Below are 12927 nucleotides of genomic sequence, written 5' to 3'. Positions count from 1 at the left end.
GCTGGGATGCAATATGCCGTCATCGCTTTTCCTTCGCGCCTTAATCGACACCGATTTTGGACGCGATTGCTAATTCGGTGTTTCCGATGATGCATTTATTGGAGCTAGGCTGGTGGTGGTGGTGGTGCTGAGGGTGTTGGGGGGTGCTTGAGGGGGTGACGTATATGAGCGGCCGGCGCAACACTCCCTCCAATTGATCCCAGTCAAGTCTTTCTATTTTTGTTTTGGTTAATATACCCGGCATTTTATGTCATTTGGCCTCTCGCTTTTTGCTGTTTTTCTCAGTTTTCCCCTTCTGCCCGGCTGCGCTTCTTTGGCTCGCCGATACATCTACAAACGCACTCCTCCCGCCAACCCTCCTGCACCACCATCATCACCATCACCACCTCCTCCACCTCCACCTCCACCTCAGATCACAATGGCGACCGCCGAGAAGCAACAGCAAAGACAGAACCCCATCAAGGAAGAGCCCCTGGACGATGACAAGCAGGATGACTTTTCCGACGAATATGAGGATGACTATGACGACGAGGAAGACGACGACCAAGCCCAGGAAGATACCTCAGGCAAGGCAGTGCAAGCGCGCCGACGCCCAGGGCAGACTATAAGCAGCAAAGACAAGCCGCCGGCCGTCAAACAGAAGAAGGGCATTGACGACGAGGAGGGGCTGAAGTTGAAGTTGGACATCAATTTGGATATCGAGGTTGAGCTCAAGGCAAGAATCCATGGCGATTTGACCCTAGCTTTACTGTGAGTTGAACCTTTGCATTTTATATCTGCCTTGAACTACCTGCCAATCGTGAATAATGAATAGGAGTTAACGCCATCGAGAAAATAGTGCCTAAGAATATCGAAACTAGACATCTCACACCGTGCTCTTGCTTCCTAACGAGTTACGAGGTTTTGAAACTGCCGTCTTACCTGTTGGAGATACCGTTCCGCTGTTAATATTGTGATGGTTGTTGGGGGCTCAAGTCCTGGCATTTTTAGTGTTCTCTGTTCTCCTGTAATTGGGTCTAGATCCGTTAATCGAATATAAAAACATAGTTCAAACTGTCAATCCTAGCTAGACGGGAGTTAGTTGTATTCGGAATCCGGAGCATGTCCTGGTGGAGCAGCACATGTAGACAATGGGCCGAGGTGTCTTGGCGGCCGATAAGCCGTATACGGGAGGGACTCTTCTCCAACTTGGAACTCCTGGTCACTCCTGATCCCAAACAACTCCCCCAAGCTCACCTCCAAAATGGCCGACGACCAATCCCGCAAGGCGTTCATCATCAAGCACATGAACAATGACCATGCCCGCTCTCTCTCCCTCTACCTCCGCGCCTACTGCGCCGTCTCCGCGAGTGCCGCCCAATCCCCAACCCTCGAAGACCTCCGTCTCACAGACATGATCATATCTGCCCGGGGCTCCCGCTACATAATCCCCTTCACGCCGCCACTCGCCTCCTTAAGCGAAACCCGCGCCCGCGTCGTGGCCATGCACAAGGAATCCCTGCGCCGGCTCAATCTCTCCGACACAAAAGTCACCTCTTACATCCCACCGCAGGGCGCGCAGGTAATCGGGTTCGCACTCTGCCTCGCCACGCTGGTTGGGTACTCGCGCCGCGCGAATTTCGAACCGGGATCGCTGCTCTACGATACCTTGGACTTGGGGGCCAGGTTTCCTGGGTTTACGGAGTTTAGTGTCAAGTGGCAGCCGTGGGTGTTTGGGTCTCTTGCGGGCGCGCATGCGTTTGAGGCGGTCTTTCTTCTGGGCTGGATGAGGCTGAGGAAGCATGGGGTTAAGATTTTTTCGGGGCTTTGGTGGACGTGGATGGTGCTTGGGTTTGTGGAGGGGTTTCCGGCTTGGATGAGGTTTGATGCGGAGGTGAAGAGGATTGAGAGTGAGGGTGAGCATGAGAAGAGTACCTGAGAGTACTTGATTGACGGGGTTATGTTGTTGTATAGTGTACATAGAGGGGAGTAGAAGGTAGAATTGAGTAAATAAAGAGATATCGTGTTAAGAGGGTCACTGTATGGCTGACTTGGGTAGAACTGTCAATGTGCATTCATCATGGAGCTGTGTTAGACAATGTAAATGCTATCATATGGGAAGCGTGAACAGTGAACCATGGAATTAGACTGATAAGGTTATCATAGTTGTCGGGCTATTCTTTCCAGTTATCAGCAACACTTGAAGCGGCTTGTCAGGGTCGGAGTATAAAGTGTGGACTGGAATATGTGCCAAGAGCCATTATGTAAGCTTCACAATAAGGCACAAAATTAAGGCACTAGCCGACCAGCCTAGCCACAGATGGAAAGGTGTAGACGAGGTCACGGGGCAAGGATCTAGCCACGATCGGTTAGCGCCCACGAAAATAGGGCAACTTCGACAAGCGAGAGACACACACGGATTCCACGATCGCCGACGACAAGCACTCAACTCCCCGACAACCTAACGACAACCCTTGCCGCTGCGTTCCTGGTGAAGGGCTGCAAGATTAGAGGTGAGTATATTACTTTATGGCTGCTGTGAATCTTTTTTTCGGTTTCCGTTGGTTCTATCTCGTCGAGCGACTGTCGGTGCGCCTTCAATTCGGCCTGTCAAATTTCCACCCGTCAACCGGTATCGATTCAACAGAAGAGAAGAGAAGAGAAGAGGAAGATTCACGACTGGAGAGCAAAGGGAATATCTCGATATCGTCGCTGCCTTGATTGGATTGAGGGGTTCGATTTCAAGAATTTTTTTTTTGTCTTGAACCTTGGCCTGGGGATTTTGTGGATTGGATATTGCTCCAACGGCAGCAGTACTCATCGTTCATCGATCATCACGCTCGACAAGATAGAATTTGACGCAACAGAATATTGGATTTACACAGCTTCGCTTACTTGCATTCTCGACTCGTGCTAATATTCCTTTCTGGACAGTCCCACACATCGACCGCCAACATGGGTATCTCTCGCGACTCGCGCCACAAGCGCTCGGCCACCGGTGCTAAGCGCGCTCACTACCGCAAGAAGAGGTATGATTGAGGATGGATTGAAATATTAGAAAATTATATGGGCAGCAAATTGACGCAAAGCAGAGCGTTCGAGAAGGGTCGCCAGCCCGCCAACACCCGTATTGGCGCCAAGCGAATTCACCTTGTCCGCACCCGTGGTGGTAACCGCAAGTTCCGTGGTCTCCGTCTCGAGTCTGGCAACTTCTCGTGGGGTTCCGAGGGTGTTTCCCGCAAGACCCGTGTCATCGTTGTCGCCTACCACCCTTCGAACAACGAACTTGTCCGTACCAACACTCTGACCAAGTCCGCCGTCGTCCAGATCGATGCCGCTCCCTTCAGACAATGGTACGAGGCCCACTACGGTCAGCCCATTGGCCGCAGACGCCAGGCCAAGACCGACACAACCGAGGAGAAGAAGAGCAACAGCGTCGTGAAGAAGCAGGCTGCTCGCTTCGCCGAGTCCGGAAAGGCCGAGGCTGCCATCGAGAGACAGTTCGAGTCCGGTCGTCTGTATGCCGTTATTGCTTCTCGTCCCGGCCAGAGCGGCCGTGTGGACGGTTACATCCTGGAGGGTGAGGAGCTTGCGTTCTACCAGCGTGCTATCCGCAAGTAAACGCGAGTAAATGAGAAGAGATATCGCAAAAAATAAACTTTTTCCCTCTTATTTATTTGTGAAGCCTTGATTGTCATGTAAAAGGGTGTGGTATCGGAGTTAGCAACTTCAGAATTTTCAGAACTTTCCTGACCGAAGACCTTTATGGCACCAACCTTTACCACAACGACCGTCATGGCACCGGCTTTTCATGGCTAGGCGGTTACATATGTAGGATGAGCTCGATAATGAACGATTTACGGTACTCTGTTCCAGTAAGATATAGACTTAGAAATTTCTCTGGCTCACTTTGCCTCGAGTCCTCGACCTCGGAATAATGTGTACGAGATAGCTCCCCGCATTTCAAACTCCCCCTCCATTTCCATCCATCAATCTTCAACGCATCAACCTCCTTCACCCTTTCTCTCTTAAAACATACCCAACATGCCCAAGTCAACAACAAAGACCCGGCTCCTTCTCCTCTCAGACACCCACACCACACCCCCTGCACCTCCCCACGGCCCCAATGCCTCCAACACACCCTACAGGCACCCGCTTCCCTCAGCCCAAATCCTGCTCCACGCAGGCGACATCACCAAAGTCGGCCTCGCCTCCGAACACAAATCCATGCTCGAGCTCCTAAAATCACACCCCGCCGAGCTGAAAATCGTCATCGCCGGTAACCACGACATCACACTCGACGAGGGCTACTACAACCGGGTCGGATGGCTGCGACATCGCTACCGCCAATCAAATGGGAAAGACCATTTAGCTGCCTTGCCTTCAGCTACCAGTACCAGTACATCAGAATCCTCAGAGTCGAAATCAGCACTAGAGTCCCCCGCACAGATAAAAGCCCTCTACACCAGCCCCGAAGTCACATCCGCAGGCATAGTATACATGGAAGAGGAAATTCGCACCTTCGTCTTGCCGTCCACGGGGGCAAAGTTCACCGTCTACGCGAACCCCTACACGCCCGAGTTCTGCGCGTGGGCATTTGCGTACCCCCGCAGCGAAGACCGGTTTAACTACGGGCAGGGCGCGAAAACGCCTGTCCCGGACTACCCCGGGGCGGATATCTTGATCACGCATGGTCCGCCGTACGGGGTTCTGGACCAGGTTGTTGGGAGTGGACAGAGTGTAGGGTGTGAGCATCTGTTTCGGGCTGTGAGAAGGGCGAGGCCGGCGCTACATGTGTTTGGGCATATCCATGAGGGATATGGGGCGCGAAGGGTTGAGTGGGAGGGATCAGGCTCGGATTTGCCTGTGGATTCGAATAGAACTGGGATCAAGAGGGCAGAGGAGGTATCTTGGGACCGGGAGGATGTGATGGAGGAGCGGGGTGCGTATGTGGATCTTAGTTCTGGGTCTGGCACCCCATTGCGACGTGGTGAGGAGACGTTGTTTGTTAATGCGAGTGTTGTAACAGTTGATTATAAGGGACTTAATGCGCCTTGGGTGGTTGATTTAGATTTGGAGGTTGATGCGATGAGCGAGTGAGGTATCTATAATATATAATCTGCAATCTGCAAGACTTTATAGAATTAAAATTATTTAATGGCTAGCTAGAATAGAACGGCTCAACTGCCGCGATAAAGTAAAGGCCAATGTTTTGTCTATTTTTGATAAATATATATTTTGTTAGGGGCTAAATAGATTTTCGGAAAACGCGAAGCCAACAAGCCCATGTGATATAAATACTAAATCAGGATATCGTACAGTCCCAAATGACAACAGAAACAGCCAATAAAAGATATACAGGTATCGAATGGAAATAGATCTGAGAGACGAGAAAGAAAGAGGTATCAGAGTTTCGTTGATATGCGAGCCGCCGCATGGGTTCATATCCAAGAGCAAATGAAATTAATCAATAACGGAAAGGTGAAGGAGAGAAGAACGCAAGTCAGAATAAAAGGCGATAATTTATATCCTGAGACTCGAAACAAATTAAAGGTTTACAAAAACATGATTCTCGGTGGAAACGAAAAAAAAAAAAAAAAAAAAAAAAAAAAAGAAAAAGAAAAGAAAAGAAGGAATAATGTCCAGACATTACGAATAAACAATAGGGCGAAGAGCGGATCACTCCTCATGAACGGTTTGCTCGTTTTTGAAATCAAGACGGCTGGCTTTTCGTCCGACACCCTTGAACAAGCTGAAGCGTTTCATGACGGAATCCCGTACACCTCCTTGGGCCCCGGGGTTCGAAGCACCGTTGGTGTGGGCGACAGGACTTCGAAACTCAGGACTGCGAACCGAGTTTGAAGTCGCACTGCTGCGTGTTACTGGTCGGGGGTGCTCGGTGACTGAAGGTATAGTTGACCACCCTCCTTTGGGGTTTGTGGCCGAGGGAGTTGGTCGTTCTTCTGTGGTGCTATTATGGCGAGACGTGGTGCGGCTCACGTTCTCCGTGGACTTTTCCACAGCGCTACGAGAGGCGCTGCGAGATCGTTGCCTCTTATGTGACACGTTGTCGTCCCCAGCAGCGCTAGCGCTTATCGACAAAGAGGATGTGTGCTTCTGCAAGACGTCTCCGAAGAAACTCCGTCTCTTCTGGTTCGTATCCCGCGACTGGTTCGTTGTTCGACTGTGAACAGTAGCAGCATCATCTAGATCAGCTTCTTCTTTACCCGACGAGAGAGCCCGAGCATGACCGTTAGCCTTGCCATTCGGCTGACCCTGTAACGTGGCGACAGAGTTGCTTGTTCCGTGATTGGAGCGTTTGAAAGGGTTCATGATGCTGATACGCTGGCTGACAGATTGCTTCCGTGAACCTCGTCTTTGAATCTGGCTGTTCTTCCGTGAGGCACGAATCAACTCCTGTTCTGGACTGGTAGACCGAGGCAGAGCAGTGACTCGGTGGCTTTCTGACGAGACAGGGGACGGTCTTTGAAGAGGCAGGGGAGGCGCAGCCTCGACGGGTCGAAGGGAAGAGAGTTCCGGCGCAAAGGATTCTTCAAACTGACGTGTTAGCTCGCTTTGTGTAGCTTGATGTGCAGGACGCGAGTATAGCGCGAGGGAGTGCTTGACTGCCAAGGCATGGTCAATGAGAGCCACAGCAAGGGCGTTTTTCAACGGATCAACCGGCTTGGGTGTGTTCGCATTCTCGCCCTCGCCCTCGTCCTCGTCCTCTTCGTCGTCGTCGTCTTCAGCCTCATCGGTCAAAAACTGACGGTAATGGGCAACGCAGCTTGGCGAGGGAGAGCTTAGGTCGAGCAATTGGCCAAGAGCTTCAGTCAGGTTTGTCAAACTCATATCTTCGCCAGACGCGGCACGTCTATACAGCAAGTAGAGCTCTTGCGTCTTGCGCCAGGTCCGTTCGAGGGCGGTTTGTAGGGGTGATAATGCGACCTCTTCGGTACCGACCACTTCGCTTCTCCGAAGAATATTGGGGAAGGGTTCGGATGTCGTGTAGATAACTTTCTCCACCCATTGTTCTTGGATATCCACGTCGCGAGTATGTCTCCTCAACGTGGAACTGAACCGTGTGGGCTCGGAAATTAAGAGGTGGTCACGGACAGACGGTGAGATCTTGGATCGCTGGTAGACAGGATGGTTCATGTCTCGGTGCACACTGACCGGGCTGATAAACAAGAACTGTCCTTCATAGTCGTGGACTTCACCGGAAGATAGCACCTGCGCGGCAGGATGCTCCTTCTGCATGCGATCAATAAGTGTAGCCATGCGTTCTGCCGGGGAACATTCAACGATGAACTCCTTATCACGTAATGTAGGTGGGAATCCAAGGCCCTTGTACGAGACCCGGAAGTAGCGGGGGAACTGCTTGTCTTCCTTCGCAATGGACTCGTGGATCTTCGCCATCGAACTCTGGGCGCGCGAGAGCTTGGAGAAATCCATGACCGTATCTTCATAATGCGACGCAAGCTCTTTATAGCAAGCTAGCGCATGTGTCCAAGCCTTAGCATCCTCAAAGTATTGGATGATTGAGAAGTACAGGGATTCCTTCCTTTCAAAGGGCGTTTGTTCAGGGAACGCAGGGTTGGCTAGCTCGGGCAGGGACCGCCTCGGATCCCAGTCATATAAGTCCGCATGGAATTGGAGTGCAAGCCCGGCCTCAGTGAAATTGCCTGCGGAAGCTTGGCCTTGAGCGAGCTCATGGACGTAGCGGATGAAGATATCCTCTCGGCCCATATCCTTCATGTACTCCATTAGCCGAAGAGCATGTAAGCTCTCGGCCATAGAGCCGCCTTGAGATGCCACAAATAGATCCAGAAGCTCATCAACAGTCTCTATGAGAGCTTTCACTGCCGTTGCGAGGTCTTCATCAAATTCTTCGCAGCCATCAAAACGAGCAAGCAGCTCACCAATGAAGAGCTTCTGAATAACACCCTCGTTCATGTTCTTTGACTTGAAGATATTGTCTAAACTGGATATTACCTCAGTCTCAATAATAGATAGATCCCGGTTCAAATCCCATTCGCTGATAATCATGGTTCGCAGAATATCAACAGCGACGTGACGTAGCCCCTCGTGAACACTCAGACAGAGCTCAATAATAGGGGCTACAAGACCAGGGACGTATTGCACCTGGTAACCACCAAGTTTCTTGAGTCCATAACGTTCTCTCTCTTCCTCGCCAGTCTCCCAGCCGATCGCTTCCCAAGCAGAGTGCAACAAATCTGCGCCTTGTTCTCGAACATCGCCAGCGATCTTCCAGATAGTACGCCGCTTCTGCTCTGGAACAGTCTCCAGGGCGAGAGCATCACTTGATACGACCTTCAGTAGTGTCATGAAGAAAGATTCCCACATCCTTGTATCAAAGGTTTCCGCATCATCGGGAGCGGGCAGCAGCTTATCTATCATCAGTGACGCGAGGTATTCAAGACTCTTCACCGTCGCCCTGTGGTTGTAGACGTGGATACTGAACCAATTCTCGGGATACGCCTCGCAGTTCAATATCGAATTATGAACCTCGAAGGCCTGAGAAAGGAAATTGGTAAGTTCAAGACCCTTCAACCGCAACCGTTTGGGGTTGGGTATCGCTGCGGTTGCAGCCATTATGGCCGAAAGCTCGACGAGGACTTCATCAAACTTTTGGCTGGTCTTTGAAGCCTTAAGCTGGAAGGGGAAGGATTTGCTGAAGAGAAGAGACAAGTATTCGGTATCATCCACACCATCGGGAATTATGGAGTAGTACGAAGAAATGATCTTTGGCATAAAGGTGTAAAGTTGCGGATCGGGCTGAGTCAAAAGCTCTGCCACAATGGCGCATACCAAACGGACCTGGTCACGGTACAGATCAGAGACAGCGCCTGTGGCTCCCCAGTAGGGATGCAACCAATTGGCACAGCTAGAAACAAGACCCTCTCTCTCTGACCCAGAGCTGAAGATATCGAGTCTAGTATAGTGCTGAATTAGAACCAACTTGTACAGTATCAACATTCCTTTCACGTCAGCACAGGAGTCCATGAAACTCAAAGCGATCATGATCACTTCATCTCGGCTAAGAACCGCGGAGAGCTCTGGAAGCCAGGTGTGGAAGTGTTGGACAACAAGAGTTTTATTGCCAACCATCGCGGGGGAAGGATTTTTCATCAGCGCCTCCAGTGACTTGAAGATTGTATGCAAGTCCCTATTAAAGGTTGACTGAACACGGGTGATACCGATTCCTTCCTCCTTCAACTGCTGCTGCTGCCGGGCGTTGATGATGAACTTCAACACATGTCGGCCTACCTTGAAAGTAGCGCGAAGGTTGCGCGAATGCTGCAGATCAGAGCTAGCCTGCAAGAGACGGAGGTAGCTTCGGATTAGGCATGGTGTTGCGAAAGGGAAATTGAACTGGTTCTCCGCGTAGTGGTCCACCAACGGGCCCAGGTTGAATCGTCGATCGTGAACAATCCCCAGAACCGTAACAAGGTTATTAAAAATAAGGTCTTCATATTCCTCATTTCCTCCGTTTTCCACGAGAATCGAAAACAGCGCATCGAAGACGCTGCTCAACTGCTTGACGATCTCAATTTCAGGAACGAAAAGAACTCTCTTCAGAGTATCCAAGACTTCATCCACGGGCCGCTCCTTCCAGTTAAGTAAACTCAATATAACTTGATCCTGTGAGTATTCCGTACTGCACAGATGCGTGTCGATGTGAAGGGTAGCGAGGGGGCCCGTGAGTGCCTCATCCTTCGCTGATTCGTTCTTGCCCAGAGCGCTCCAGGGCAAAGATAGATAGGCACCTTTACCATTCTCAATGTTTGAAGTATGTTTATCATAGGCATGCAACAGTAGAGAATGAGGGCCGTCTCGTATAAAGGCTTGATTGTCCCATAGAGGCATCCAAGCTAACGCAAATGGGAACTCGGGGGCATCCGCAATGCTCATAATCACATGGGAGCCGGGGATTTTGTCAGCGGGGATGTCGAGGCGAATGGTCTGATTCCAAGGCTTTCCCTTCTCGGTGATAGTTGTTCTCCACGCTGTATGCGCGGTTGGGTTGGATGAAGCTGGGAAGACACACTTGTCGACCCGTTCCCCTGACGCGGTGCGGACCTCTAAAGTGAGCTGCAGATTGCGGAGTGCGGTATATGACGCCATTGGAATTTGGCCAGAATGAGGGTGCGAGAGAAGTGCCTCAGCCGGGAAGGTAGCCTGCGAGACAGTGAGGTAGATATCAGACCTAGGCCTAGCTGGTGCCTGCGAAAACCCAATCCTCCTAGTTTGAACGACATCATGTAGAACTGTTGGATTCTTCCGGGCCAAAGCGTCTGAATCGGAATCGACAAATGGGGAAAGGTGAAGATGGACGCGAGCGGCTCGAGCAGATCTCACATATTTGCCAGTTGAACTTGGCAGTAACGAACGGATTAAGGTGTCAAACCCATCTGTGTAGCCTTCCCCTTCCTCATTCCGCTCAGGGGTGGACCAAATGTTGACCACCTGCTCAGCGTCTTTATCTTGACGTAGAATCTGGGAGACTTCCAGGAGACCGATACCGATGGTACGAAGCTGAGTAGCGTCTTTCGGTGACTGAATGCCTGCCTTGTTGCTTGTCGTACTCCCGGAAGACTGAGGCGGTGGCTTGGTGGCTTCCCTTGGCTGTTCTAGACTCTGGGCACTGCGTTGTTTGGAGGACCACATCATGCTGCGGCGGGGTTTTAGGCCCGGACCCTTAACAGAGTTGCCATTGGTGGGCGATTTAGGAGAAGTTGGTCCTTCGCGAGAAGCTGTGGATGTGGGTAACGCGGGGGCGTTTCCTGCGGAAGTCACCTCTGGCGCTCTAACACTCACCACAAGGTAAAGCTTGGGGCCACCCGCCGAACCATCCCCGATATCTGTACTAGACAGCTCGGTAAAGAGCGTCTTGAGCTTGTTGCTCTGGCCAGAGTTTGCAAATTGTTCTGGAGACGGAATGTCTAGGTTATATGTTTCGGACAAGGGCTTCAACGTGCCAGCTTCCGACAGGGTGCATAGATAAACGGCCAGAACCACAGGACCAGGAGTATTACCTGAGACAGCGTTGACCTCTAAGAGCAGATGACTGAGGGTAGCAGCGTCGGAAATCTGGGTGGGACTGTTTTCGAGCATGCTCATTTCAGCCTGGAGCTTCGCCAATTGTACGGCAGAATCCTCGCCTGTTAATAGCCGGCCTCTCTGTTCGGGATCTCGTACAATGACCTCCCCACCAAGTAGTTTATTGCCTCGCACAAGCTTCCAGACTACCTCCTGCCGTAGAGCCTCTTTCTCCTTTGAGGTGAGAACGTTGTATAAAAGCTTCCGTCTAGCGGAATCAAGTTCCTGGACAATATTCGACATTTCCTCCACGACTTGATATTGTTGTGAAAGGAGTAGCTCGTGTAGCTTGGTGGAATGCCACTCGCGCAAACACGAGGCGATTTCGTCAACCAATGGCTCCGCAAGTGAGGTGGGAGTTTCGTCGCCAATTTTGAGCATAGGAACAGGCGCGGCTGGCTTAGGCGCATCCGGATCTCGGGGGGCTACATTGACTGGGGTAAGTGGCATCATACCCCAGGGGCTAGACCGCGCCCCTCGTGGAGTTGACTGATCATCATCGTCAGACTTTTGGATGAAGATTTGCGAGGGCTTTTCTTTCTTTGCGACCACAACCTCGGACAATTCGCCGGTAGCATGTTCGCCGTCTTGAGAAAAAGCTAGACTGCTCCGCACATCCACATCCACATCCTCTGTCCTGTCGCCAATTGACCGATCTCCATTTGTTAAGGTCTTGTTGCCCTCGCTATCACCTAGCACTTCGCGAATCTCCACGCAATTGCGGGGAAAGATGCCGGAGAAGACTCGCGCCTCGAGCGTTTGACCCTTGGTGCTCGTTAAACCTGCCAGCAAAGACGGCGGAGCAACCAAGTAACCGCGACACCATTCACCATTTTGTCCGCCTTGCTCAATGATGTATAGCTCATCGCCGAGTTCTAGGGGTAGGTCGGCCGGGGTGGAAGGCTGGAAGGGGTAAATGGCGACCGCAAAGGCAATTCGAGGCAGAGGCCGCCAGGGCATGTCTGCTATCGATGCGGCGAGCCAGAGCGCACCCCGCAGCAGTTGTCACGACGGGCCGTCTTCAGGAATGTGAGGAGCGGCGGTTCAGCGAAGGGAGGAGGGGAGTTGGTTGGAATTCTGATCTGATCAAGGGGACGGGCCGCGACATGCAGAGGTATCCTGTCGTCGGTATCAGGGTTCGAGAGGTTGGAAAGGAATGTGAATAGAATCGACGACGTGCGGATCAGTGCCAATTGATTCGATACGATTCTTGACTAAGGGTTATTACGGTATACTTGAAACCTAGGGAGAAGAGAATCGACGATCAGCTTTGAGGATTCTCGTGTTTGAGACAGGCCGTGATAAGAAAGAAAATCAAAAGTCCTCGATCACAAGGCACGGCGCAGCAGCGAGCTCGATGCAGAATCAGGAGTCCACGAGAGGCAGAGCAACCAACACGACAGGTATCCAGATAGGATGACCACCAATTGTCCTTTGATCCTGTGCGATTTCTGAGCCCCTAGGCGTAGTGGGCGGAGGTGGAGTCCCCGGTCGAGTGCCTTTGCTCAGCTTGGCGGGAACGGTGGAGAAGAGGCAAGGAAGGGGGAGCGAGAGGGAGCATACCAGTGGGAGGGTTTGACTCGCAGACGAAACGAGTGGTCGTCTGAGGAAAGGAGAGAAGCTAGGATCGCGCGCACCAGCCCTTGAGACTCGAGGATTGTCAAATGGGGCCAAGGCGATCAAACGAGAAGAAAAGATCCAGAGAGTCGATCGTTGTCCAAGCGGGAGGCGGAGAGTCGAGAACAGATCCAATCGCACGAACCGTGCCAGGGCTGGACTCAGAGGTTACTAATGGGCAATTTGGCCTCGTGGACTGCGGGCTGA

General features: G+C 51.6%; 5 protein-coding genes across 5 annotated transcripts; 4 read left to right on the top strand and 1 right to left on the bottom strand.

The window, feature by feature from the left end:
- Position 1: 1 nt before the first annotated feature.
- Positions 2-930, top strand: ASPVEDRAFT_35976 (uncharacterized protein). The gene is made up of 2 exons (XM_040811104.1): positions 2-750; positions 815-930. Exons 1-2 carry the CDS (start codon positions 248-250, stop codon positions 819-821), a joined length of 510 nt encoding a protein of 169 aa, XP_040662346.1. The 5' UTR covers positions 2-247; the 3' UTR covers positions 822-930.
- On the top strand, positions 839-2118 carry ASPVEDRAFT_35975 (DUF2470 domain-containing protein). The gene has a single exon (XM_040811103.1). The coding sequence runs from the start codon at positions 1244-1246 to the stop codon at positions 1916-1918; it is 675 nt and encodes a 224-aa protein (XP_040662345.1). The 5' UTR covers positions 839-1243; the 3' UTR covers positions 1919-2118.
- Positions 2119-2934: 816 nt separating this feature from the next.
- On the top strand, positions 2935-3600 carry ASPVEDRAFT_78346 (40S ribosomal protein eS8; the record flags this gene model as incomplete). Its single annotated transcript, XM_040816528.1, has 2 exons — positions 2935-3008; positions 3072-3600. The coding sequence occupies 2 exons, from the start codon at positions 2935-2937 to the stop codon at positions 3598-3600; spliced, it is 603 nt and encodes a 200-aa protein (XP_040662344.1).
- A 324-nt stretch (positions 3601-3924) lies between these two features.
- On the top strand, positions 3925-5284 carry ASPVEDRAFT_35973 (metallophosphatase domain-containing protein). The gene has a single exon (XM_040811102.1). The coding sequence runs from the start codon at positions 4024-4026 to the stop codon at positions 5077-5079; it is 1056 nt and encodes a 351-aa protein (XP_040662343.1). The 5' UTR covers positions 3925-4023; the 3' UTR covers positions 5080-5284.
- Positions 5285-5658: 374 nt separating this feature from the next.
- Positions 5659-12063, bottom strand: ASPVEDRAFT_120783 (guanine nucleotide exchange factor DCK1; the record flags this gene model as incomplete). Its single annotated transcript, XM_040805820.1, has 1 exon — positions 5659-12063. The coding sequence occupies one exon, from the start codon at positions 12061-12063 to the stop codon at positions 5659-5661; it is 6405 nt and encodes a 2134-aa protein (XP_040662342.1).
- Positions 12064-12927: the final 864 nt, after the last annotated feature.

The sequence above is a fragment of the Aspergillus versicolor genome (assembly GCF_001890125.1).
Source record: "Aspergillus versicolor CBS 583.65 unplaced genomic scaffold ASPVEscaffold_1, whole genome shotgun sequence".
NCBI classification, from domain to species: Eukaryota; Fungi; Ascomycota; class Eurotiomycetes; order Eurotiales; family Aspergillaceae; genus Aspergillus; species Aspergillus versicolor.
The sequence above is the reverse complement of the archived record's forward strand: the minus strand, read 5'-3'. Positions and strand labels throughout refer to the sequence as shown.

What these genes read in the sequence shown, in the direction of transcription:
- ASPVEDRAFT_35976 (XM_040811104.1), top strand. Translation starts at nt 248, where the DNA reads ATGTCATTTGGCCTCTCGCTTTTTGCTGTTTTTCTCAGTTTTCCCCTT.
- ASPVEDRAFT_35975 (XM_040811103.1), top strand. Translation starts at nt 1,244, where the DNA reads ATGGCCGACGACCAATCCCGCAAGGCGTTCATCATCAAGCACATGAAC.
- ASPVEDRAFT_35973 (XM_040811102.1), top strand. Translation starts at nt 4,024, where the DNA reads ATGCCCAAGTCAACAACAAAGACCCGGCTCCTTCTCCTCTCAGACACC.